We start from the raw sequence: 27076 nt of genomic DNA, 5'->3' as shown, positions 1-27076 counted from the left end.
GCTTATGTTTTCCTTGAGATGCGACACTTGAATATTTCCAAATCTTACCTCTCATGTATGGCTTTTTAACTTCTGAGTTTGTTTTGTTGTGACTTTACACCTATTTTATCATGAAAATTTCCTCCACTCTCTCATGCTGAGCTTTAAACCCCCTCATCTCACTGTGCATTAATTGCCACTTTTCCTACTAAAAGTGACTCCATTTCATTGGATATGAAGTGTTTTTTGTTATCCTGGGTTTGTGGAAGTTGATGCATAATTGCAAGTCTTTCTTTCATCATTCTGCTTTCTGTAAACTGGTAATTATAAACCCATTGACGGAGAAAATATCCAGCTCACAGTGACATTGACCAAAAGCAGTGTACAGGAGCCTTACAGTAGTATCCTGTGTGTTTCAGTGAATAGGAACACACCATGCTGACTAATCATGTGGTTTGGGTTGTTAAAAATGAATTTATTTTTATCTATAAATCTATTCAGAAGATTGATAAATGAACAAACTACGCCATGTTGAGCTTACAGCAAACTTTGAATCAGTCAAAACTGCAAATCATTTAAAAAATAACTCAAACTCTTTCCCAGAACAGAAAATGAATCTTTGAATATAAGGTGAACATAACACTCCATTATTACAAAAGGGTATGATGGATCAAGGGAGCTCAAATCTGTAGAGACCCACCCCCACTCCCTCCCCATACACAGGATAGCTGTCCTCCCAGACAGAACAGTACAAACATTTCCCATGGTATTCGTCAAACATCTGTCACTTGAAGAGGATCTGTCTGTAATTCACATCACCAACTGAAGCAGGATCTGATTCTAACCCATACCCACTCCTGAGAGCTGGCTCACTTCACTAACACACAAATGTTCAAAATACACAGGGGCCATGTTGGGGGTCTGCCCCAAAAATCATCAGATCACCTGGGAAAATTTCCTCATTGAAGCAACCACTCCTGCCCCATGTACGCAGGATGGACAGGCTGCTCCTCCAATCAAAGGCTTAAATTATCCTATGCTGGCTTCTGATTGGTTCACTCATAAGGACATGTGCTGTGAAGAGAGAAGGATTCTGCATGGGAGAGGGAGCTACAAATATGGGGAGGGTGGCAACTAGAGTGGAGAAAAGAAAGGAAGGCTGCATGAGTGGGAAAAGTGGGTAGGGAAGGTGCAACTGCAGGTAAGGGAGGAATTGGCTGCAAGAGCAGGGAAAGGAGAATGAGACTCCAAAGGGAAAGCAGAACTGTGGGCACCCTACACAATTGGACTACAACAGCTCAAGAAGGTGGTTACCCATCACATTGTCAAGGGAAATAGGGAAGGACATTAAATTCTGGCCTGCCTGGCAATGCAAACTTTCCCTAAACTAATAACAAAATGAAATTTCAAAACCTAAAGACAGAATAACACTTTGCGAAGTGGAATCAGGAAAAGTTGGAATCAGGAAAAGTTGGAATAACTGAGATAATGAATTACATGTAAATGAATGTAGAATCTCTAATTTAAGACTGTATTTATTGAATGAATACAATGTCATTTATTAAATTTAAATCTGTGATTCAGTGAAAAGGGCATAAGCCCTTCATCATTCCTGATGAAACGTCGATTCTCCTGCTCTTCGGATGCTGCCTGACCTGCTGTGCTTTTCCAGCACCAAACTCTCAACTCCGATCTCCAGCATCTGCAGTCCTCACTTTCTTGCAGTAGAAAGGGTACTAACTACCCAATTAAAGTATTCACATGTTGTGCATATGTGATGGATACATATGAACTGTGCAGAATGTTGTTTAAGATGTTGCCAGTATATGTCAATTATTCTGAGAAAAAAAACAGTATTGGGAGCGTATACCTATTGTGCAAGTTTAAATACAGTAACATTGATGAAATTACAGCTTTCCTTGTGTGTTGTAGCTTTAAGCTTAGAGATGTTGAGAATTATTGAGGATATTGATGAATTATTCTAATTCTGCTTCCATCTGAGTCCAAATACCTTTTATGTCAACACAAATACACAAGGTAACTATTTAACTCAATCACAATAAATGAGTTAATGAAAATGAAAAAGTAGCCTCTGAAAATCCAAAGGAGGCCAAAAAAAAATCACCTAGTGCCCTGGACAATGCTGGTGTTGTTGTCACTAGTTGTTTGATGGGAATGAAAGGTACTTCTTATTCTGTGTCCCAAAACCGCTGAACATCCTGCACTGTCAGATTGTGTACAGGTTCATACTCTTGAAGGCAGATTGGGCAAGAACTTGGCTAGGTAACTCCCATTTCGGTTCACTGATGTTCCAGGAATTCCAGTAAATGTGTGAAGAACTTGCGACAAATAAGGGTTCTCCCCTGTACACTGACTGTCCGGGAGATACGCTCGGTCTGGTCACAAGTTACTCCGGTGTGTGAACCCTGTGGTGTTCCAGAAGACATTGTGAAAGATGCATCATAAACCTCACACTCAAATGGTAACTCCTGAGTAATGCCTCTGATGTAGGAGGAAGTTTCATGATTGGAACAAGACGTTTTTGCACAAATTGCACAGGAATGTTTTGTCCTCTGTATGAATGCACTGGTGACTGTAGATATCTGACAACGAGAATGATTTGTTGCACATGTTCACACCGTGTCAATGCATTGGTATCTGCATAGGAACAATGAATCTGAGAATTCACTCATTACTTGTGAATGGCTTCCCGCTTTTATGAACGTGCTGGTGGTTTTAAATGACACTGAGAATAATTTGTCAAAACTTCACTTGATGGATTCTACTCGTGGAAATCCTGAGTGAGTAAGAGGTTCTGTAATCACAGGAATGTTCAGTCACACATATCACTAGTGGAAGAATTTTTACATGTGAATGTGTTGAAGAGCACAGAACTTTGATAACTCAAGAACATGATTTGTCACGTGCATTACGTGTGGACGCGTTGATGTCTGTGGAGGTTCCCCAGTTGTGAGAATGATCTGTCACATATATTGCACCTGAATGGTTTCTCCCCATTGTGAATGCTGTGATGGAGCAGGAGGCTTGAGGAGGCGGAGAATGATTTGTCACATAGCTCACATGTGAACAATTTCTCCCCTGTGTGAATACGTTGGTGTCTGCGGAGGTTTCCCAACTGTGAGAATGATTTGTTGCACATCTCACATGTGAATGGTTTCTCCCCTGTGTGGATCCTTTGATGGAGCAGAAGGCTTGATGAGTCAGAGAATGATTTTGCACACACCTCACATTTGAATAGTTTCTCCCCTGTGTGAATGTGTTCATATCTGTGAAGGTGCATTGTCTGTGAGAATGATTTGATACGTGCATCACGTATGAATGATTTCTCCCCTGTGTGAGTGCGTTGGTGTCTACGGAGATTTCCCAACTGTGAGAATGATTTATCACACACCTTGCACGTGAATGGTTTCTCCCCGGTGTGAATGCTGTGATGGAGCAGGAGAGTTGATGAGTCAGAGAATGATTTGTCACACACCTTACACATAAATGCTTTCTCCCCTGTGTGAATACGTTGGTGTCTGCGGAGGTTTCCTAGCTGTGAGAATGATTTGTCACACACCTCACATGTGAATGGTTTCTCTCCTGTGTGAATCATTTGATGGAGTAGGAGGGTTGATGAATCTGAGAATGATTTGTCACACACTTCGCACTTGAATGGTTTCTCCCCTGTGTGAATTTGTTGGTGAGCAAGAAGCTTTGATGACTGTGAGAATGGTTTATCACACGTATCACAGATATATGGCTTCTCCCCTGTATGAATGCGTTGGTGAACATGGAGGGCCGACGAATAGGAAAATGATTTGTCACACACATCACATGTGAATGGTTTCTCCCCAGTGTGAATGCGTTGGTGTGTACGGAGGTTCCCTAACTGCGAGAATGATTTTTCACATATCTCACAGATGAACAGTTTCTCCCCTGTGTGAATGCGTCGGTGTGTACGGAGGTTCCCGGATTGTGAGAACGATTTGTCACACACTTCGCACGTGAAGGGTTTCTCCCCTGTGTGAGTGCGTTGGTGTGTGCGAAGATCTGATGACCATGAGAATGATTTGTTACACACCTTGCATGCGAATGGTTTCTTCCCAGTGTGTACAGGCTGATGATTAACCAGGCCCGATGACCGTGCAAAGCTTTTGTTACATTCCTCACACTTGAAAGGCTTCTCCCCAGTGTGGATGCGGCGGTGGTTTACAAATACCGATGACTGTCTGAAAGCCTGATCACACACATCACACTTGAAGGGTTTCTCTTCCATGTAGCTGTCTTTTTACTATTGGAGTCTACAGTGCACTTTGTAGACAAAGAAATTTTCTAAGTCTGAGGAGCCGTCCTCACACACCTCACACTTGAACAGCATCTCCGCTATAGGAATCAGTCAGTGGTTCATGAGGCTTAATGAACGATTGAAGCTCTCACTACACTTGAAGCCACTCACACTTCTTCCCAGCCTCACCCTGACCGATCACCCACAGCCGAACCTTCAGAAAGGTTGGTTCTGATGGAAGGCTCCACACCACTGACCAGTTTCAGATCTGATGATATGTCAAAGCTCCTCTGATCCGACCAATTTCCAGATGATGATTTAATTGCCCAACCTTCTCTGTGTTGAGCAATACTGTGAAGGGACTTGATGTCTTCCCAAAGTTGTTCCTTGGGTGATGGTCAGAATCTATCCTCTCTGTATTCTCTGGTGTAGTACGTTGCAATCCTACTGTAAAACAGGAAAAGAAAACATGATTTATGCCAACTCTCTTGACTCCTTTGCTGAAGGGACTGACTCCTCAGTTTTTTTACATTTACACTTTCAAAGGATATGGGGGTCACAGGCATTGCCAGATCATCCCTAATTTCTCTTGAGAAGGTGGGGATGAACTTACTATTCAATGTTATTCAATTGTGCCACTTTTCATGAGCAACACCTAGTCCACACTAAAACACAACAGGTCTGACTCCATATCAGACTTCAAACATTAATTCTATTTCTCGCCACAGATGCTGCCAATCCTGTTAACTTTTTACAGCAGAGAAATTTATTTCAGATTTCAAGCATCCACAATATTTTGCTTTTACTTCAAACCAACAAGCTGTTTTCAGTTCCACAAGATAGCTTTAATGATCAGGAAACAGGACAAAACAGTGCATCAGACTTTTCTAATTGATCTGTTCAGAGATTTTACTGTATACCTCTGGAGCAGGTGGGACCTAAACACGAGCAACCTGGTACAGAGTTTGTGACACTACCACTGCAGCACAAGAGGGTTTCCACATCAGACATTTCTTTCTATCAAATCAGATTCCATTCAGCTGGTGAGAGGTGAAGAGGAACGGAGGAGTCATTCCTAATGTCCCGGCCAATACTAATAGTTCAATCAGCACCACTGAAACTTGGATTATCTAATCATGACCACATTGCTGTTTGTGGGAACTTGCCAAGCACACATTCAATACCATAATTCCAAAGTTACAACAGTGACCACACTTAAGAAGAAAGTCATAACTGTTGCACATTTGGAGATCAGGGAGAGGCTCCATACATAAGCATGTTTACTTTGTTTACTTTCCTGAGGGACTTACAAAGATAGGGCAGTGGGAAGCCTTGTGAGGGATTTGTAAAGACAAGAAACATTCAGAGTTCAACACAGAGAGCGATCTGACCATTGACAGTCCACAGGATGATAACAGGTTCCAAGACACACAAAGAATATAACAACAGGAAATCAGTAAGAATCCTGACACTCTGCACCTCCCAGATAACGACACCTCGCCTTCTCATATTCAAGAATGAGCCATCAACAAAACTCAGCCTGGAAATCAGAGGGAAATGCTTCCAATAAACACACTCAATATCCAACACACAGCTCCAGTCACACAGTTCAGCACAAAGCACCGAGTAAACAGCTCTCTCAGCTGGATCTTCTCACACAGCATAAGGGACATTTCCACCCCTGACTGCCCACAGGATAGTCAGACTGCCTGAAGATTGGTGTGGATATTATGGGATACAATTTGTATAAAAGCTGCTCCTTCACTCACCATCTCCTCACTTGGTTTTCAGTCCCTATAGGAAGTGAACCAGCTCTGGAAGAGGAAGAGGAGACAATGTGCAGAGTGGGTGGGCTCTCTGATTGACGTCTCTCACAGTCAATCCAAATATTTGTGGAGCAACATGAGTTTCCCGAAACTTGGGAAACTGACCGGGGAAATGGAGGTGACTTTGAGCAGCAGATCAGGTGGGGGTTTAAACTTATCACTGTCCCATCTGAATAAAACCTCACTTATTGCAGCTGCTGTCTCAGTTCCCCTGGTAAATGTTTGACAGAGATTTCAAGTGTGGGAGTAGTATACTTTCTTATCACATGTGAATCCCCAGATGTGTGTGACAGCAGATGAGAAGAGGAAGAACCACAGCATCCAAGGCAGTGGATGATGTGCAGAGATGGGATTAGCATATATACAGCAGGGAGGTGCACGGGAGCAGGGGTCACATTACAAAATTCTCTGCGTGTTTGAAGAGTGTATTGGAGAGTTGCAAAGTGCCCCAATGATTCCGGACATGAAGTGGAGCTCGTTATGTTAGAGTAGATCTCCCATGAGTTACCGAGATTCAACATTCACTTCATCTGATTCCTCTCCTGGGCTATCCAAATCCAACCTTGTTTGAGAGTGATATAGTGCAGCGTGTGGTGTACAAGGGTGATTGTGATCATTCACTCTTTCTGAACACGGTGATCCAGTCCCAGGTCTACCTCGTACCTGAAGCAGTTCTTTAACGTCCCACTCGCTTCTCTCTGCGAGCTCCCTCAGAAAGACATGGGCATCAAGAAACACCTCCTCGAAGTGAGCTGAGGGAAATGGTGACACCCACCATGGAAAGAAGGGATGGGTCTAGTCAGCTGACCATCAGCACACTCGCCGTAAAACACATCCCACACTGATGTTGTCAGTTTGAAAGTCTCTGAGGATGAAGAATACTATTCCCACACTAGAAATCTCTGTCAAACATTTACCAGAGGAACTGAGACAGCAGCTGCAAAAAGTGAGGTTTTATTCAGATGGGACAATGATAAGTTTAAACCCCCACCTGATCTGCTGCTCAAAGTCACCTCCATTTCCCCGGTCAGTTTCCCAAGTTTCGGGAAACTCATGTTGCTCCAGAAATATTTGGATTGACTGTGAGAGACGTCAATCGGAGAGCCCACCCACTCTGCCCATTGTCTCCTCTTCCTCTTCCAGAGCTGGTTCACTTCCTACAGGGACTGAAAACCAAGTGAGGAGATGGTGAGTGAAGGAGCAGCTTTTATACAAATTGTATCCCATAATATCCACACCAATCTTCAGGCAGTCTGACTATCCTGTGGGCAGTCAGGGATGGAAATGTCCCTTATGCTGTGTGAGAAGATCCAGCTGAGAGAGCTGTTTACTCGGTGCTTTGTGCTGAACTGTGTGACTGGAGCTGTGTGTTGGATATTGAGTGTGTTTATTGGAAGCATTTCCCTCTGACTTCCAGGCTGAGTTTTGTTGATGGATCATTCCTGAATATGAGAACCCACCGACACCCAAGTTAGAATCCAACAGATTTATTTAAAGTCACAAGCTTTCACGTGACATGACATAACCTGGTGTCATGTGACTTCTAACTTTGTTCATCCCAGTCCAACACTGGCGCCTCCACATCACGAAAATGAGAAGGTGAGGTGTATTAACTGGAGGTGCAGTGTTTGAGGATTCTTGCTGATTTCCCATTGTTGAGTTGTGTGTGTAAATATTATCCTTTGGACTATGGATGGTGAAATAATTCTGGAAGAAGAGGAGGAGAGAATGGGCAGAGTGGATGCACTCTCTGATTGACGCCTCTCACAGTCAATCCCAATATTTCTAGATCAGGCCATGAACAGAGATGCCTTTAGGAAGAAATTAGATAAGCACATGAGGCAGAAAGGAACTGTAAGGTCTGCTTATCGGGTGAGTTAAAGAGGGGTGAGAGTAGGTCCTGTGAAGCATAAACATCAGCACGGGACAAGAGGCTTGTTCTTCACTGTAAATCTGTTTTGTGTAACTTTCCATGGTTGGATTTGAATTCCGAGCCCGTTGATTGTGCGGACAGCACCACAGCAATTCAGGATCTATCCCTGGAATCACATTTATTGAAATATATTTTATATTAAGCACACAATATAAGTGTAAAACATCTCTCCTCCAGAACAACGTGATCTCATTTTACACTCTGCCTGACCGTCTTTCCCATTGCCCTCACGATGTTTGGGAAGATGGGAGTCTGGATGGAGGAAAAAAAATAGCCACATTGTGCGCTCCTGGTCACTATCCAGTATCCCTGCTAGAAACAGGGGGTGTGTGACAGTCACGTGAGGAAAAAATAAGAACTTGGATATGATCCCCTCCCATGCAGGTAGACTGGCACTCACTTGTGGAACAGCCTCTTACTGAAGAGTCAGCCCGTTCAGCAAAGGAGGAGAGGGAGTTGGAGGAAATCATGTTTCCTTTCTGTATTTTACAGAAGGAATGCACCGTACTACACCAGAGAATACAGAGAGGATTTTGACCAACACCCAAGGAACAACTGCACAACTGTGGGAAGACATCCAGCCCCTTCACGGCATTGCTCAACACAGAGAAGGTTGGGCAGTGAAACCACCATCTGGAAATTGGTCAGGTCAGGGGAGCTTTGACATCTCATCAGATCTGAAACTGGTCAGTGGGGTGGAGCCTTCCATCAAAACCAACTTTTCTGAAGGTTCAGCTGTGGTGATCGGTCAGGGTGAGGCTGGGAAGAAGTGTGAGTGGCTCCAAGTGTGGTGAGAGCTTCAACCATTCATCGAGCCTCATGAACCCCTGACTCATTTCTATAAATGAAAGACTGTTCAAGTATGAGGTGTATGAGGAGGGCTTCACAGGCTCATAAGATCTCCTGATGGTAGGGTGCATTATTGAAGAGATACATGGAAGTGAAACCATTCACACATGATGTGTGGAACCGAAACTACACTCAACTGAGAGCCATGAGAGACAAAATTATTGATAGAGGCCACAAAACTTTCAGCTGCAAGCTGTGTGACAAATCATTCTCACAGTCATCATCCCTTCATGTGCACCAACGCATTCACACAGGGGAGAAACCATTTACCTGTGAGGTGTGTGACAAATCATTCTCGGATTCATCAACCCTCCGCAAACACCAACGCATTCACACAGGAGAGAAGCCATTCTCGTGTGAGGTTTGTGACAAATCGTTCTCTGATTCATCAAACTTTCGTGCACACCAACGTATTCATACTGGGGAGAAACCGTTCACATGTGAAGTGTGCAACAAATCATTTTTGAAGGTAACAAACCTCCGTGCACACCAACGCATTCACACAGGGGAGAAACCATTCACATGTGAAGTATGCAACAAATCATTTTCAAAATTAACAAACCTCCGCAGACACCAACACATTCACACGGGGGAGAAGCTGTTCTCCTGCGAAGTCTGTGAGAAAGCCTTTACACAGTCATCGAACCTCCTAGACCATCAGACAGTGCACACAGGAGAGAAACCCTTCAAATGTGAAATTTGTGATAAAGCTTTTGCTACATCTACAAGGCTGCTGAGACACCAGAGGATCCACACGGGGGAGAAACCATTCAAATGTTACATTTGTGAGATGTCTTTTATCCAAACCTCTGATCTCCTGAGACACCAACGGATTCACACAGGGTAGAAAAGCATTCACATGCAAGGTGTGCAACAAATTGTTCTCACAGTCACCACTGCTCTGTTTAACCAAAGCATTCCCAAAGAGGATAAGCCATTCAAGTGTTTGATACTGGTGAAACAGCAATACATTCACACTGGAGAATTTGGTAAAAAAGCTTTCTCAATTGTTAATCCTCTGCATATACTGCCGTGAAGGAGAGAAACTGTTTATGTAGGATATCCACAAAGTTAACCAACATCTGCAGACATCAACATATTGACACGTGCAAGGTGCATGTAAAGCCTTTACTAAGTATTGAACCTCCTAGTTCACCAGGAAATCCACAAGAAGAGAAACCTTCAAATGTAAAATTTGTCCTAAAGCCTTCGCAGCATCCATGAGGTTCCTGATACACCAGATGTTTCAACACAGAAAATATCCTCCAGATGTGGGGATGGTGAGATGGCTTTCATCCAATCTTCAATCACATTAAGCTGCACAGGAGAGAATTATTCAAGCTTATAATGAAAGATTTATATAGTCATTGGAACTTGAGAAGCCAGTCACATGCAATGTGTGTGACACATACATTTCTGAGTTACCAAATCTCTCTGTACACTCATACGTTAACAGAGAAGTAACTTTTCCTGTGGAAGATGTGTCACAAATCATTCTAGTAGTGATAGAAACACATATAGGCCAAAGTATTCACACATGCGAACCAATTCATGTACAAGTTGTATGACAAATCATCCTCTCAGTTGTCAAATATCTCCTCTATCAGAGGATCTGCAGAGTAGATTAGCCCTTCAGGAACAAGGTGTGTGACAAAACTTTTTTACAGTTAGCATGCCTCCTCAACCATTGATACATTCACACAGGAGAGGAAGGTGATTGGTGAGAAGTCCGTCATAATATCTTCACACAGTTGAACCTCCTGGAACTATGAATCCACATGTGTGACAAATCCTTCCTGTGTGACGTGTGTCAGAATTGATTCACCTCTTCCTTCCTCACCAGACACGGACTTGAAGCTGAGTCACCTGCTTCCATTACACTGAGAGTTGTCTGTGTTGTTACCCTCCAGTACTCACACAGGGGGAACTGTCATTCCAAAGCACTGTCTGTCTCACCTGTGTCCGTCTCAAGCCTCTCCCACCTTCAGGCCAATTGTTTCAAGGAGGTCAATTTAACATTGTTCAGACCTCCAAACATCACCAAAAGAAGACATCAGTATGTGTAGAAGCTCCTGTATAAATTCACATCCTTTCAGTACAAGTCACTCTCACCTCTGACCAAGAAGACAATCAGATACTCAGTGGTTAGAAAGGCTTCAGCTTCTGATTGACTAGCACCAGGACCCAGGGGAGGAACCATTTCCTGGGGTAGTAATGGAGGTACTTCAATTAGCCTCAGTGTCTCTGGTCTGTGGAGCAGGAGAATCAGACAGGAATCCCATTCCTCATCAGAGAGCCCAACTGGGAAGTCAAGGGGGAGAATAGGATGTATCTTGGCTGTGACAGTCTCTATTGTCTCACAACATTCACTGTCTAGCTGTCCACGTGCTGAACGGACACTCGACCAGAGCACTAGAGGCCAATGAATATCCACAGTCTGTAGTCCAGGAAAATTGGAGGGAATATAGGAGGACAACAACTTGCATTTATATAAAACATCCCAAAGTGTTTAATATTGACATCATCAGACATAAAATTAACACCAAGACAAAGAGATATTGGGAATGGATTACCAAAAATATGGCCAAAGAGGCAAAAACAGGAATTGCTGGAAAAGCTCAGCAGGTCTGGCAGCACCTGTGGAGACAAATCAGTGTTCATGTTTCGGGTTAAGGGACACTTCATGAACACATATGGCCAAAGTGGTTGGATTTAAGGGAACTTATGAGCATGGAGCATGGAATGGCTTGGCTGTTAATGGTATAAGGAACGACTGGGATAGAGGGATGTACCGTAGGCCAGAATTGCAGGAGCATTGAGATTTTGGTGGGTCATGGGTCTAGAGGTGACAGAGATGGAGAGATGTGAGGCTATGCACTTGGCACTGGAATTTTAAATTGTAGACACTGGGTGACTGGGAACCAGCGTAGTTCAATGAGCACAGGACTGACAGATGTCATAGGATGTAGAATACAGTGTTTCAGTCATGGTAATGGAGGTTGGAAAATGGGTGGAGCTGGGCAGGAGGGCTTTGGAATGGCCTACTCTAGTCTAGATGCAACATCAACATGGGTGAGGATTCCAATAGCAGATGGTCTAATATGGGTGTGATAGCTGTTTAGTAATGGGCAGTATTATAGAGGGAGACAGATACAGCCATAGTGATCTACAGCACAGAAAAGGGCCCTTCAGTCCATCATAACTGTGCTGGTCAAAAACAATCATGTAATATTTTAATCCCATTTTCCAGGAGTTGGCCCACAGCCCTGTATGCCTTAGCATTGCAAGGGTACGTCTAAATGCTTCTTAAAAGTTCTAAGGGTTTCACCTTTAACTTCTTTATATCTTTACAGATGTAACATCTTTACACGCAGTGAGTTCCAGATTCCCAACACCATCTGGTGATAAAACCTTCCCTCCCATCTCCTCAAAATCTCCTGCTGTTTCCCTTAAATCTGTGCTCCTGGATATTGATCCTTTCACCAAGGGGAAACTTTCTCCCTGTCTACCCTGTGTGTTCCCCTCATTATTTTAGATGTCATTTCCTAACTAAGTTTTCTTTTCTCCAAGGAAACAATCTCAGTCTGTCCAATCTGTCTTCATCACTGAAACTCTCCAGTCCAGGGAACATCCTGGTAAATCTCCTCTCCAGTCACCCACCCCAGTGCAATCACATGCCTCCTATAATGTGGATTTCAGACCTCTGCGTAATGCTCTATCTGTGGCCCAAACAATGCTTTATACAGTTCCAGCATTACCTCACTGTCTTTAAATTCTACGTCTGCACACTACATGCAGACTAAAGTCCCTCTGATCCTCAGTGTTTCCCAGGGTCCGACCATTCACCATGTATCCCTTCGCCTGCATTTGGTACAACAAACAAGGATAGGGCTTATACAATGAATGTTGGGCATTGGGTAGTGTTACAGAACAGAGGGATCGAGGGGTTCAGGCACAACATTCTTTGAAGTCTGCATCACATATATACAGGGTGGTTAAAAAGGCATTTGGCACGCTTGCCTTCATTGTTCAGTCCTTTGTGTATAGGAGTTGGGAAGTCATATTGTGGTTGTACAGGACATTGGTGAGGCCTCTTCTGGAATACTGTGTCCAGTTCTGGTTGCCTGTTATAGGAAAGATACTATCAAGCTGGAGAGGGCTCAGAAGAGATTTACCAGGATGTTACTGGGTATGGAAGGCTTGAGTTATAAAGAAAGGCTGGATAGGCTGGGACATTTTTCATTGGGGTGTGGGAGGTTGAAAGGTGACCTTATAAAGTAACGAGGGATATAGCATTAATGGTAGTTGTGTTTTCCTTAGGATGGGGGATTTCAAGATAAGGAGGCACATTGTTAAGGTGAGAGGAGAAAGATTTAAAAAGACACGAGGGGCAAATGTTTTACACAGAGGGTGGTTCAAGAGGGTGGAATGAACTTTCAAAGGAAGTGGGTACAGTTACAATATTTAAAAGACATTTGGATAACTACACAAATAGGAAAGGTTGAGGGATACAGACCAGGAGCAGGAAGGTGGGGCTAGTTTAGTTTGGGATTATGGTCAGCATAGACAGGTCAGACCGAAGGGTCTGTTTCCTTGCTGGAGGACGCTATAAGTGTATCAACTCAGATTTATCTGGAGTCAATTCTATTTGCCATTGATCAGCCCATCTGACCGGCCCGTCTATATCCACCTGTAATCTAAGGTTATTAGTATCTCTACTTACTACCCCATCAATTTTCATATCATCCATGAATTTACTGATCAACTCTACTACTGTACATTCCAATCCAAATCATTCACATAAACCATAAGCAGCAAGCATCCCAACACTGATCTCTGCAGGACCCACTGGATTTAGGCTTTCAGTCACAACAATCCCTCAAATATTACCCTCTGCAACTCAGCCAAATCTGGATCCTAATAGCTAAATTTCCTTGGATCCCTTGGGCTCTGCCCTTTGCTATCAGTCTCCCATGCTGGAGCTTATCAAAGGCCTTGCTGAAGTTCAAATAGACTACTTCAAATGCATTGCTCTTGTCTACATACCTGGTCACCTTTTCAAAACAATTGACCTCCCCTCCCCTCTGTCTGTTCTTGATTAATCCCTGCCTCTCCAAATGCCGAATAATTCTGTTCCTCAGAAGGAGGTAATCTTTGTGATGGAGATGGTATAGGTTGGGGAAATCAGTGTTTGAAGAGGATAAGACTGACCAATTATTGTTGGAGATGACAGTGGAGAAAGCAATCGAGGGGAATTTAAGGAATCTAAGACTGGAATAATCCCTTGAGCCTGTGACACCATTCAGTTAGATTACAACCAATCCATATTTTAACCCTGTCTGCCTGCCTTGATTCTGCTCTGCTTAATCCCCTTGCCCAACATTAAATGGAGAAATCTCAGTTTTGAAACTTTCAATTGACCTCCAATTTCAACAGATTTTTGCGGGGAGAGAGTTCCAAATTGAGTCCCCTTTTTGTGAAGAAGTGTTTGCTGAATAGCCTTACTATAATTTTAATGCTCTGCCCCTTGTTCTAGCCTCTTCAACCACAGGAATCATTTTTCTCAAACTGCTGAATTAAGTAATACCTTGTTAGAACCTAAACTTGTTAAAAAAGTGATGTGTAGTTGAAAGTTTTCATCTTGGTCTCATCAAGACTGAGAGACAAGAACCCAAAATCTCAAAGGGAACACCAATTTATATGGCATGAGATGAGGGGCTTGGTGTTTTCTCGGCAAGTGAACAGCTTCTGTGTAGACATTGTAGAGGCAGAAGGCCACAAAGAGACAAGATCTCTCTCTCTCTCCTCCCTCTCTGCAGCAAAGTACCAAAACTTAGATATAGCTAATTGTTTTCACCCACCAAAAGCTGTAAGCTGTTGCTTCTAAGCAGTGGCTGAAAGACTGTAGACTGTATAATTTATGGTCAACTGCCCTGTGTCTTTGGTAAAGAACTGAAAGGATATGGAAAAGTGGGACTGGATAAAAAGAGCTTGGGAAAAGCACAAGGGACATCTCATTGAACACTATGGACTTGTGCTATTGAAGAATGGTTTCCTTCATTTTTTGCTTTCATACATAACATCCATGTTTGCTTGCTTGTCTATGTGTGTTGGTATGTGCGTGCAGGGATTTAAGAAGGGATCAGATGTAACATGTTGATAATTTCTAATTTGTTTCCCTGTGGTTAGAATTGATTTATTTGTAATCATCAGCAGGTTAAGTATAGGTACATGGTCAGTGTTTTGTGTCCGATGGGTAAATTAGTGATTTGATTAAACCTGTAATTTCTCTGTGAGCCTCGGAGTAGTGGGGCTAAGTTTCATAAGTGGGCTTTGACACCGTGCCTACAAAACACTGATCACAGTGTCCAGAACCACATGTGACTCTTATTATTAAACAGCAACTTTACTAAATCATCCAGAGCTGAATTAGACTGAAAGCCAATCAGTTAGGCTCACAATGCATTTCAATTTTGTCATGGTGTGGAGGTGCCGGTGTTGGACTGGGGTGCACAAAGTTAAAAATCACACAACACCAGGTTATAGCTCGACAGATATAATTCCAAATGAACCTGTTGGACTATAACATGGTGTTGTGTGATTTTTAACTTTCAATTTTGAGTTGTAGAAGTTACATATATTCACATAGGACCATGTTCTGTGCAGGTTAAAGGAGTCTGTTCATGCACCTTTTTGCTGGAGAAAAAGTTATGGATACTTTCAATCCCTGTGCATTTGCCATGGCAACACCCTGACCAACCAACACTGCTGACTCATAGCACTGTGGCTGTCTCTATACCCAAAAGTAGAGAGTTCAATAAGACAGATCACCACCACGTTCCCAAGGGAATTTAGGGATGTCGACTTGAGGTTAATCAGGTCGCTAAGGTTGACAGTTAATAGTTCCTGCTGCATCTTCACAGCAGTCAGAGTCCAACGAACCAGTACCCTTTTCTCATGCTGAATAAATTTGTGTTCCTTATCATAGATTGGTTGCTGTTTTCCATTTCTGATGAGAGCAAGATGAAAGATGTGACTTTTAAACAACTTGTTAAATCATCTTAGACACTTCAGTTAGATTGCCTGTTATTGTTCACATTCAAGAGAATATAAGGTCAGTCTGTGTGATCCGTCCTCATAATTTAAAGCACAAGGATTTTAAAGCAACTTCTGCCTGTAATATTCTGAGAGAGCTTCCCTGACATATGTGTGTGTTGTAAAGTGAGCCAGCTCTCAGGTATGGGTAAAATTGGAACTATTTTATTGGTGATGTGAATTATAGACAGATCCCTTTAGGTAATTCAAATTTGACTAACACTGTAGGGAATATTTATACTTTCCTTTTTGGGAGAACCACAATCCCGAGTATGGTGAGGGAGGTGGTGGGTGGGTCGGGTGAGTCTCTACACTCTCAGTCCATTATACCTCGATGTAATAATGGTGTGATATGTTCACCTTACACTCCTCTGAGATTCATTTTTTGGGAGTCATTTGAGTCAGTTTTGAATCTTATGTTATCTTGATTGACTCAAAGTTTGATGTCAGCTGAATATTGTGTTTTGTTTTCTGATGCTTTATCAATCCTCTGTATAGATTTATTACTGTAAATAAATTTACTTTTTGGGTTAACCCAAAATTCCTGATTTGTCAGTATGGTGTGTTCCTATTCACTGAAACACTTAGGATCCTAATGTAAAGTGCCCGATATACAATATACTGGTCAATGTCACTGTGGACTGAAAAAATTTCTCCATCAATGGGTTTATAATTTACAGTTCACAGGGAGCAGAACATTTCCCTAGGGAAAAAAGGAAAAAGCTTTGGTCCTTTTTCTTTCACTCAGAGGATGTGGTTGGGCTAGCAGTTATTATCCTTGAGAAGGTGGTGCTGAGCTGTCATCTTGAACCACGGCAGTACATGCGCTGGAGGTAGACCAACAATGCCGTCAGGCTGGGAATTCCAGGATTTTGACTCAGCAACAGTGAAGGAATGGCATCATATTTCCAGTCAGGATTGTCTGTGTCTGCTCATGTGTCTGCTGCTCTTGTTCTTCTCAATGTCAGAGTTGGTTAACTCAGTTGGCTGGATAACAGGTTTATAATGCTGAATGACACCAAGCAGTCTGGATCCCATTCCCATACTAGCTGAGGTTACCATTAAAGTCCGACTTTCTCAACCTTGCCTGTCTCCTGAGGTGTGGTGGCTCTCAGTTAAATCACCACCAGTGTAATATGAGGGAGCAACCTTATGATCCTCTGGGATAAAGGCAACTTTACCTTACTCTTCTGGGTTTGGAAGATGCTCTCAAAGGAGCCTTGGTGAATTTCTGCAGTGCATCCCGTCGATGGTACACATTTCCCGTCGATGGTCCCAAATTCAGCCTATCTGAAAGCATCTTCTCTCCAATTAAGTCCTTTGTGAAGTTATCATTGTAATGTAGCAAAGGTGGCATCCAGTTTGTGGACAGCCATCTCTCAGAAACAATGGTGTGACAGTGACCACACAATCTCTTTTTGTGAAGTTTATCGGGAGATCCTTTTATGGGCAGGGCATCAGTGATGACTAAGTGAAAGTGAGGACTGCAGATGCTGGAGATCAGAGTCAAGATTAGAGTGGTACTGGAAAGGCACAGCAGGTCAGGCAGCATCTGAGGAGTAGGAAAATTGACATTTTGGGCAAAAGCCCTTCATCAGGAATTCTAATCTTGACATCAGTGATTACTTCTTTGCTGTTTATCACATAGTGCTCTGGGATCTTTTACTTTCCATAAAAGACAGTTTTAGTTCAACTCTCTAAAAATTGACAGCAGTACTCCCTTAGTTCTCCACTGGATTAGGTCAAAAATCACACAACGCCAGGTTATAGTCCAATGGTTTTATTTGAAAACGCTAGCTTTTGGAGCACTGCTCTTCATCAAGCGTTAGTGAGAGAGGAAGATCTTAGACACAGAATTTATAAGGAAAAGATTAAAGCGTCATACAACTCATGCAAATGAAGTGAACACATAAAATGACTCTTAAATCTTTAATCAGTTAGAATGGAGTTCCAGATTTTGATTGATATGCAAATCCCAGAGTTTCTTTCAAGTCACTGCCCTGAGATAACCTATGGTGTTGTTAATATAAAGGAGGCAGCATCTCTGGTCAGACAATGTATTTTAGGCGTGAGGCCTTATTTGGACTCTGTGTCTTTTATTTCCAAAATAGGAGTTTATAAAATGCCATATTGACTGATTATCTAAGGCACAGTGGCTCAGTAGTTAACACTGCTGTCTCACAATGGCAGGGACCCGGGTTTGACTCCAGCCTCAGGAGTCTGTTTGGAGTTTGCACATTCTCCCTGTGTCTGTGTGGGTTTCCTCCGCAATCCAAAGATTTGCAGGTCAGAATTGACCATGCTAATGTTCAGGGATGTGTAGGTTAGGTGCATTAGTCAGAGATAAATGTAGAGTAATAGGTTATGGCAATGGGTCTGACTGGGTTACTCTTCGGAAGGCCGGTGTAGATTTGTTGGGCCAAATGGCCTGTTTCCACATTGTAGGGATTCTACTCTATTCTAAATTGTGTGTTTTTGAACAAAATGAAATATAACTGCAAACACAAATGCACTCCATCGATTTATACATATGTGAGAGAGGGGAGGTAGAGAGTGTGTGTGTTTAAGAGGGGAAGAGAGAGAGAGAGTGAGAGAATGAGTGTGTGTGTTTGAGAGTGTGAGGAAGTCTGTGAGAAAGTACGTGTGTGTGTGTGTGCGCGTGCACTTATGCGCCTGAGTGTATAGTGTGTCGGGGTCACTTATAGTGCAACATGAACCCAAGGTCCTGATTGAGGCTGCCCTCATGGGTACTGAACTTGGCTATCAGCCTCTGTTCAGTGACTCTGCGTTGTTGTGTACCCAGAAGTCTGCCTTGGAGGATGCTTACCCGAAGATCCTTGGAGGATGCTTACCCGAGGCCGAATGTCCACTGGATTGTCAGCTTAGAGCACAAGTCCCGAAGTGAGGCTTGAACCCACAACTTTCTGACTCAGAGTCAAGTGTATAGGCTAAGCCACAGCTGACAATAACTTGGAATATTTCTGTTGTATTCAGTTTCCAAAGTGATGAGTCCCAAGACAGTGTAAAGAATGTTGTCCCCCTTTAAAGTAACAGCCTGAAAGTTTGATTTGACTGAAAGTGGTAACTGGTTAGAGCTGCGGGTGTCAGGGTTGTCTTTGTGTCTGGGTTCCTGAAATGGTAAAATCCCTGGTATCAAGAGAAGGAAAACTGATGGACAAAAGTGGGTTGACTCGAGGAGTGAGAAACAACCAACAGATTAGATCGCCACACCTCAGGAAAGATATATTAGCCTTGGCGGGATCACACCATAAATTCACCCCAATGTTCCTGGGGCTAAACAAGTTAAATTATGAGAACAGTTTGCACAGATTGAACTCCCATACCCTTGAATGTAGAAATTTAAGGGGTAATCTAATTGAAGTATTTAAGATGATTATAAAATTGATAGCATAGTTAAAGAGAAATTATTCCTCTGGTGAGAGAGTCCAGAATAAGTTCTCCTCCAAACCACTCAGTATTCAGATTTGGAAATATATTGCTGTTCCTTCAGTGTCGCTGTGTGAAAATCCTGAACTTCCTCCCCAATTAGGTTGTGGGTCTACCTACAGTGAATGGACAGCAGCAGTTCAAGAAGGCACTCTCAAGGGCAACTAGAAATAGGCAACAAATGCTGATCTAGCCAGTAACACACACATTTCTTGAATGAATGAACAACATATATAGGAGATGGAATATTTAGCTGGCCAGGAGTGTGTTGATTTGAGTTCTGTTCAAGGAGAGGCCAAGTCCCTTGTATTGAGAATTGAAGGTATCGTGGGTGGTCAACAAATCTGTGGCAGTGTCTACAAATGTAGATAATTTCCTGGCCAGTTTAGTTTTGGCAGAGAGCAGACCAAGATAAATGAATTTCCCATCAAGATTTAATACCAGCACCAGGTCATTGATGAGATGAATAGTCATTGTCAAATAAAATGGGGCTATCACACAGTTTTGCTTGACACCAGTCTGGATTTTGAAGGTTTCTGTTTCTGATCTCCCACCCAAGACAGTTTACAATAATATTGTCATGAAGGAATTGCAAGATTGGGACGGCGTTTCTTGACTATTCACATTAATAGCACACATTCACAAAGCCCCGCAGTTTACAGAGTTAAATACCTTGGGTCACATCGATGAATGTAATGAAGAACTCCTGGTGTTGGTAGTTCCTCTGGAACGTCCAAATCCCAGTCAATGTTCTAAGTGATGTTTTGTATCACTCAATCCATGTGGGTGAATGATGCTGTTGGACAGAACATCAACTTGTTCAATCAGTGATGAACACCATGCAGCACCAACACATCACAAAGCCCATTGTCCAAGAGGAAAAGATCAGCATTGCAGCCCAAAAACAATCCGAACAAAGACAAAAATTCCAGAAACAGCTCACAACAAATCTGTAAAATCTTCATACATCAGACTCAATTCTCAGAACAATGGGATCAATATAAATTCAATTGTAGTATACTGCTGAATGCAGATCATTGAAGTTGAGCATCGCCACCACCTGGATTGGCTCAGTGAACACAACCCTTAAATATATGGTCTCCTGAACAAAAACTATCAGTTTTCATTACTGGGCTCAACAATCCAAAGGTCACAGCTCAAAAAGGCAGCATTTCAACAGGTTAAGTCTGTTGCCAATTGACACATTCAGAAAATCAAAGGATATGTGGTGGGAAGAGAGAGTGTGAGAGATCCGACAATGTGCTGAACATTAGTTTTTTAGGTGCATTTATAGACCAAGGTCAAATGATAAATATCCTTCTTTCACAGGATCATGATTAACCTCTTTGCATTGATTGTCTTCTTGGCCAGAGTGAGAGTCACTTGTACCTGACGCTGCACTAAAAGGATGTTAAGTTTACACAGGAGCTTCTATACATATTGATGTCTTTTAGTGATATTTGGTGATCAGGTCAAAGGTTACACATTCTTGAAATGTTTGGACTGAGAGGTTTGAGATAGACCTTGCTGAAACAGACAGTGCTTTGGAATGACAGCTCCTCTTGTGTGAAGACTAGAGGATAAATGACACAGACAGCTCTCAGTGCGACAGAACCAGGTGACCTCACTCCAAGATTGTGTGAAGACATCGTTATATGGTGGAAGAGGAGGCAGAGTGAAGCAATCTTGACATACATCACTTGAGAAATTTGTTTTCCTTGTGAGTTTGTTCATGTTCCAGGAGCTAGCTATCTAATGCACTGCTAAAACTTGTACTTTTAAATAAACCTGTTGGACTATAACCTGGTGTTGTGTGATTTTTAACTTGCTCCACCCCAGTCTAACACTGGCACGTCCACATCATACCTTCTCTGTATTCTCTGGTGTAGTACAGTGCAACCCCTCTGTAAAACAGGAAAAGGAAACATTTCTTCCAACTCTGTCACCTTTGCTGAAAGAGCTGACTCCTCAGTTAGAGACTGCTACACAGTGAGTGCCGTCTGTTATTCTTCTATGTGGAGGATCAGACATTAGCCCTACCAGCACCTCACGAGAAGGCAGGTTTGATGGCCCATTTCTGGGATCACTATTTCTGCTTGAAAACATTAACGTTTTGTCAACTTTGATGGCAGAATGTTGCTCTAATTTATTGGTTGTGGGCAGTTTAGCTCAGCTTATTGCCTGTTATTGTAGATGTTTATCCTTCACATATCCCTGTGTCACAAGGAGAGAGAGAGGGGAAGATAGAGAATGATCGGAAGGGGGTCAAGGAAGAGTGATAGAGGCAAAGAAAAGGAAAGATAGATCAGAAGAAACATAGCAGGAGACCATTTGATATATCTAGCCTGCTCCACAACTCAATAACATCATGGTTGATGTGACTGTGGCCTTCCCTTCAGGAGGGATAGACAGTTGATAGAGCAAAGATGCAGTCAGTGTGATGGGTTCCAGTGTGTCTATTTTGATGCAAGAAGTATCAGGAATAAAGGTGATGAACTTACAGCATGGATCAATACTTGGAACTATGATGTTGTGGCCATTACGGAGACTTGGATATTACAGGGGCAGGAATGGTTGTTGGATGTTGCAGAGTTTCGATGTTTCAAAAGGAATGGGGGGGAACTAAAAGAGGTGGTGAAGTGACATTGCTAATCAGGTGTAGTATCACAGCTACAGAAAGGGAGGTCATTGAGGAGGGTTCGTCTACTGAGTCAGTATGGGTGGAAGTCAGAACCAGGAAAAGAGCAGTCACTTTATTGGGAATTTTCTGCAGACTCCGCAAGAGCAACAGAGACACGGAGGAGCAGATTGGGAGGCAGATTTTGGAAAGGTGCAGAAGTAGCAGGGTTGTTGTCATGGGTGATTTCAACTTCCCTAATATTGATTCTAATCTCCTTAGTTCAAACAGTTTGGATGGAGCAGTATTTGTTAAGTGTGTCCAGGAAGGATTCCTGACTCAATATGTGGATAGGTCAGCTAGAGGGGAGGCCATATTGGATTTGGTGCTTGGCAATGAACCAGGCCTAGTGTCAGATCTCTCGGTGGGAGAGCATTTTGGTGATAGTGGTCTCAACTCCGTGTCCCTTACTGTAGTCATGGAGAGGGAGAGGAGCAGAGGGTATGGCAAAGAATTTAATTGGGGGAGGGGGAATTACAATGCCATTAGGCAGGAACTGTGGAGCTTAAATTGGGAACAGATATTCTCAGGGAAATTCACAATAGAAATGCGGAGGTTGTTTAGGAAGCCCTTGCTGATAGTGCTGGACAGGTTTGTCTCACTGAGGCAAGGAAGGGATGATAGAGTGAAAGAACCTTTGGTGACAAGGGATGTGGAACATCTAGTCAAGAGGAAGAAGGAAGGTTGTTTCAGGTTGAGGAGGAAAGGATCACACAGGGCTCTAGAGAGTTACAAGGTAGCCAGGAAGGAACTGAAGCATGGACTTAGGAGAGATAGAAGTGGTCATGAAGAAAGCTTTAGCAGGTAGGATTAAGGAAAACCCTTAGGTTTCCACATACACTTATGTGAGGAACAAGAGGATGGCCAGAGTGAGGGGACGGTCGATCAGGGATAGTGGAGGGAACTTGTGCCTGGAGTCAGAGGAGGTAGGGGAAGTCCTTAATGAATACTTTGCTTCAGTATTCACCACTGAGAGAGACCTTGTTGTTTGTGAGGACAGCGTCAAACAGGCTGATATGCTAGAACAGGTTGATGTTAAGAAGAAGAATGTGCTGAAAATTTTTAAAAACATAAAGATAGACAAGTCCCCTGGGCCAAATGGGATATACCTAACATTAGTATGGGAAGTGAGGGAAAAAATTGCTGCACCTTTGGCGATAATCTTTGCATCCTCACTGGCCACTGGACTACTGTCAGATGAATGGAGGGTGGAAAATATTATTCCCTTGTTCAAGAAAGGGAATAGGGATAATCCTGGGAATAGGCGAAAGTGAGGACTGCAGATGCTAGAGATCAGAGTCAAGATTAGAGTGGTGCTGGAAAGGCACAGCAGGGCAGGCAGCATCTGAGGAGCAGGAAAATCGATGTTTCAGGCAAAAGCCCTTCATTAGGAATGAAGGGCTTTTGCCCAAAACGTCAGTTTTCCTGCTCCTCGGATGCTGCCTGACGTGCTGTGCTTTTCCAGCACCACTCTAATCTTGACTCTTAATCCTGAGAATTACAGACCAGTCAGTCTTACGTTTGTGGTGGGCAAATTATTGGGAGCATTCATATTACAGGGGCAGGAATAGCTGTTGCAGGGTTTGAGAGACAGGGTTTATGATTACTTGGAAAACCATAGTTTGATTAGTCTACATGGCTTTTTGAGGGGCAGGTCACATCTCACAAGCCTTACTGAATTCTTTGAGGATTTGACAAAATACATTGATAAAGATAGAGCAGTGGATGTGATGTACATAGATTTTAGCAAGGCGTTTGATAAGGTTCCCCATGATAGGGCCGTTCAGATACTAAGGAGGCATGGGATACAGGGAAATTTGGCTGTCTGGATACAGAACTGGCTGGCCCATAGAAGACAGAGGGTGGTATTAGATGGACAGTATATAGCCTGGAGCTTGGTGACCAGTAGTGTTCCACAGGGACCTCTGCTGTTTGTGATTTTTATAAATGACTTGAATGAGGAAGTGAAAGGATGGATTAGTAAGTTTGTTGATGACACGAAGGTTGATGGAGTGGTGGATAGTATAGAGGGCTGTTGTAGTTTGCAACAGGACAGTGACAGGATACAGAACTGGGCTGATAAGTGGCAGATGGAGTTCAATCTAGAAAAGTGTCAACTGATTCATTTTGGAAAGTTGAATTTGAATCAGAATACAGGGTTAAAGACAGGATTCTTGGCAGTGTGGAGGAACAGAAGGATCTTGGGGTCAATGTCTATAGATCTCTTGCCCGTAAGTGTTCAAAGTCTATAGATCTCTCAAAGTTGCCACCCAAGTTGATAGGGTTGTTAAGAAGACATATGGTACCACAGTGGGGTTGAGTCATGCAATTATGCTGCAGTTCTATAGAGCCTTGGTTATACTTGGAGTATTGTGTTCAGTTCTGGTCGCCTCATTATGGGAGGGATATGGTAGCTTTAGAGAGGCTGCTGAGGGGATCTACCAGGATACTGCCTGGACAGGAGGGCATGTTCTTATGAAGAAAAGTTGAGGGAGCTAAAGCTTTTCGCATTGGAGCGAAAATGGGCGACAGGCGACTTGATAGAGGTGTACAAGATGGTGAGAGCATAAATGGAGTGTATAGTCACCTTTTCCCAGCGCAGAAATGGCTATCACAAGGAGGCATAATTTTAAGGTGATTGGAGGAAGGTTTAGGGGACATTGTCAGAGGTCGGTTCTTTACACAAAGAGTGGTGGGTATATGGAATGCTCTGCCAGTGGTGGTAGTAGAGTCAGGTACATCAGGAACATTAAAACGACTTTTGCTTAGGCACATGGATGATAGTAAAATGAAGGGTATGCAGGTTATTTTGATCTTAGAGTAGGATAAAAGATTGGCACAACATTCAGGGCCGAGGGGCCTGTACTGTGCTGTACTGTTCTATGTTCATCTTCGGCCTGCCCCACATAATCATGGACTTCCTTGCAGATCAAATCTGTGTCTAACTCAGCCTTAAATAAATTCAATGACTGTGCCACCACTGATTTCTGGGGAAGAGAATTTCAAAGACCAGGAACCCGCTGAGAGAAGAAATTCCTCCTCATCTCAATTTTAAAACTTGACCTTTCTTCTAGATTCCCCCCTTCTCCAAGACTGGTGAAACATAGACATTTGGATCGAAGGTAGGAGACAGAGGATGGTGGTAGAGGGTTGCTTTTCAGACTGGAGGCCTGTGACCAGTCGTGTGCCACAAGGATCAGTGCTGGGTCTCATGCTTTTCATCATTTATATAAATTATTTGGTCATTGGTAGTATAGTTAGTAAGTTTGCAGATGACACCAAAATTGGTAATGTAGTGGACAGCGAAGAAGGTTACTTCAGAATACAAGTGATCTTGATCAGATAGGCCAACGGGTTGTGGAGTGGAGATGGAGTTTAATTGAGATAAATGTGAGATGCTGCATTTTGGAAAGGCAAATCAGGGCAGGATTTATACACTGAAAAATGTGATGCTGGAAAAGCGCAGCAGGTCAGGCAGCATCCAAGGAGCAGGAGAATCGACGTTTTGGGCATAAGCCCTTCTTCAGGAAACGTCCCAAAACGTCGATTCTCCTGTTCCCTGGATGCTGCCTGACCTGCTGCGCTTTTCCAGCAACACATTTTTCAGCTCTGATCTCCAGCATCTGCAGTCCTCACTTTATCCCAGGATTTATACAGTTAATGGTAAGATTCTGGGGAGTGTTGCTGAACAAAGAGACCTTGGAGTGCAGGTTCATAGTTCCTTGAAAGTGGAGCCGCCGGTAGATAGGATAGTGAAGAAGGCATTTGGTATGCTTTCCTTTATTGGCAGAGCACTGAGTAGAGGAATTGGGAGATCATGCTGAGGCTGTACAGGACATTGGTTAGGCGACTTTTGGAATATTGTGTGCAGATCTGGTCTCCTTCCTATAGTAAGGATGTTGTGAAACTTGAAAGGGTTCAGAATAGATTTACAAGGATGTTGCCAGGGTTGGAGGGTTTGAGCTATAGGGAGAGGTTGAACAGGCTGGGGCTGTTTTCCCTGGAAAGTCTGAGGCTTAGGCGTGACCTTTTAGAGGTTTATAAAATCATGAGGGGAATGGATAGAGTAAATAGACAATGTCTTTTCCTTGGGTCGGGGAGTCCAAAACTAGAGGACATAGAGTTTAAGGTGAGAGGGGAAAGATTTAAAAGGGACCTAAGGGGCAATGTTTTCACTCAGGGTGGAGCATGTTTGCACTGAGCTGCCAGAGAAAGTGATGGAGGCTGGTACAATTGCAACATTTAAAAGGCATCTGGATGGGTATATGAATAGGAAGGGTTTAGAGGGATATGGGCCAAGTGCTGGTAGGTGGGATAAGATTAATTTGGGATATCTGGTCGGCATGGATGCGTTGGACCGAAGAATCTTGTTTCCGTGCTGTACTTCTCCATGACTCCATGCCTATATGACAGGCAGGCTAATTGAAGTCAAACACATGCCAGGATACAGATTCCACACTGTTGTTGCCAGTTTGAAACTCTCAGAGGATGAAGAATATTATATCTCTCTCAAAGATTTACCAGGGGAACTGAGACAGTAGCTGCGATAAATGAGGTTTTATTCAGATGGGACAGTGACAAGTTTAAATCTCCTTCTGATCTGGTGCTCAAAGTCACCTCAATTTCCCCGGTCACATGCTGCTCTGGAAATATTTGTGATTTGGAGATGCCGGTGTTGGACTGGGGTGCACGAAGTTAAATATCACACAACACCAGGTTATAGTCCAACAGGTTTAATTGGAAGCACTAGCTTTCGGAGCAACGCTCCTTCATCAGGTGACTGACAATTACTTCGAAAGCTAGTGCTTCCAATTAAACCTGTTGGACTATAACCTGGTGTTGTGTGATTTTTAACAGAAATATTTGGATTGACTGTGAGAGACGTCAATCAGAGAGCCACCCACTCTGCACATTGTCTCCTCTTCCTCTTCCAGAGCTGGTTCACTTCCTATAGGGACTGAAAACCAAGTGAGGAGATGGTG

The 27076-nt window shown here is 43.0% G+C and overlaps 2 protein-coding genes across 2 annotated transcripts in view; one reads left to right on the top strand and one right to left on the bottom strand.

Moving 5' to 3' along the window:
- Nucleotides 1-1498: 1498 nt before the first annotated feature.
- The window catches only part of LOC122541201 (uncharacterized), a 104637-nt gene continuing 79059 nt past the window's right edge, over nucleotides 1499-27076 (bottom strand). Inside the window, exon 3 of the mRNA XM_087979055.1 lies at nucleotides 1499-4266. Coding sequence (XP_087835181.1) covers nucleotides 2909-4266 — 1358 coding nt within the window. The 3' untranslated portion in view covers nucleotides 1499-2908. The remainder of the gene's footprint in view (nucleotides 4267-27076) is intronic.
- LOC122541634 (uncharacterized) lies at nucleotides 7337-21213 on the top strand. The gene has a single exon (XM_087978783.1). The coding sequence runs from the start codon at nucleotides 8961-8963 to the stop codon at nucleotides 9720-9722; it is 762 nt and encodes a 253-aa protein (XP_087834909.1). The 5' UTR covers nucleotides 7337-8960; the 3' UTR covers nucleotides 9723-21213.

Source organism: Chiloscyllium plagiosum, unplaced genomic scaffold (genome assembly GCF_037043375.1).
Source record: "Chiloscyllium plagiosum isolate Xiang-an unplaced genomic scaffold, Cpla_swu_hap1 HiC_scaffold_35, whole genome shotgun sequence".
NCBI lineage: Eukaryota > Metazoa > Chordata > Chondrichthyes > Orectolobiformes > Hemiscylliidae > Chiloscyllium > Chiloscyllium plagiosum.
The sequence above is the reverse complement of the archived record's forward strand: the minus strand, read 5'-3'. Positions and strand labels throughout refer to the sequence as shown.

What these genes read in the sequence shown, in the direction of transcription:
- LOC122541634 (XM_087978783.1), top strand. Translation starts at nt 8,961, where the DNA reads ATGGAAGTGAAACCATTCACACATGATGTGTGGAACCGAAACTACACT.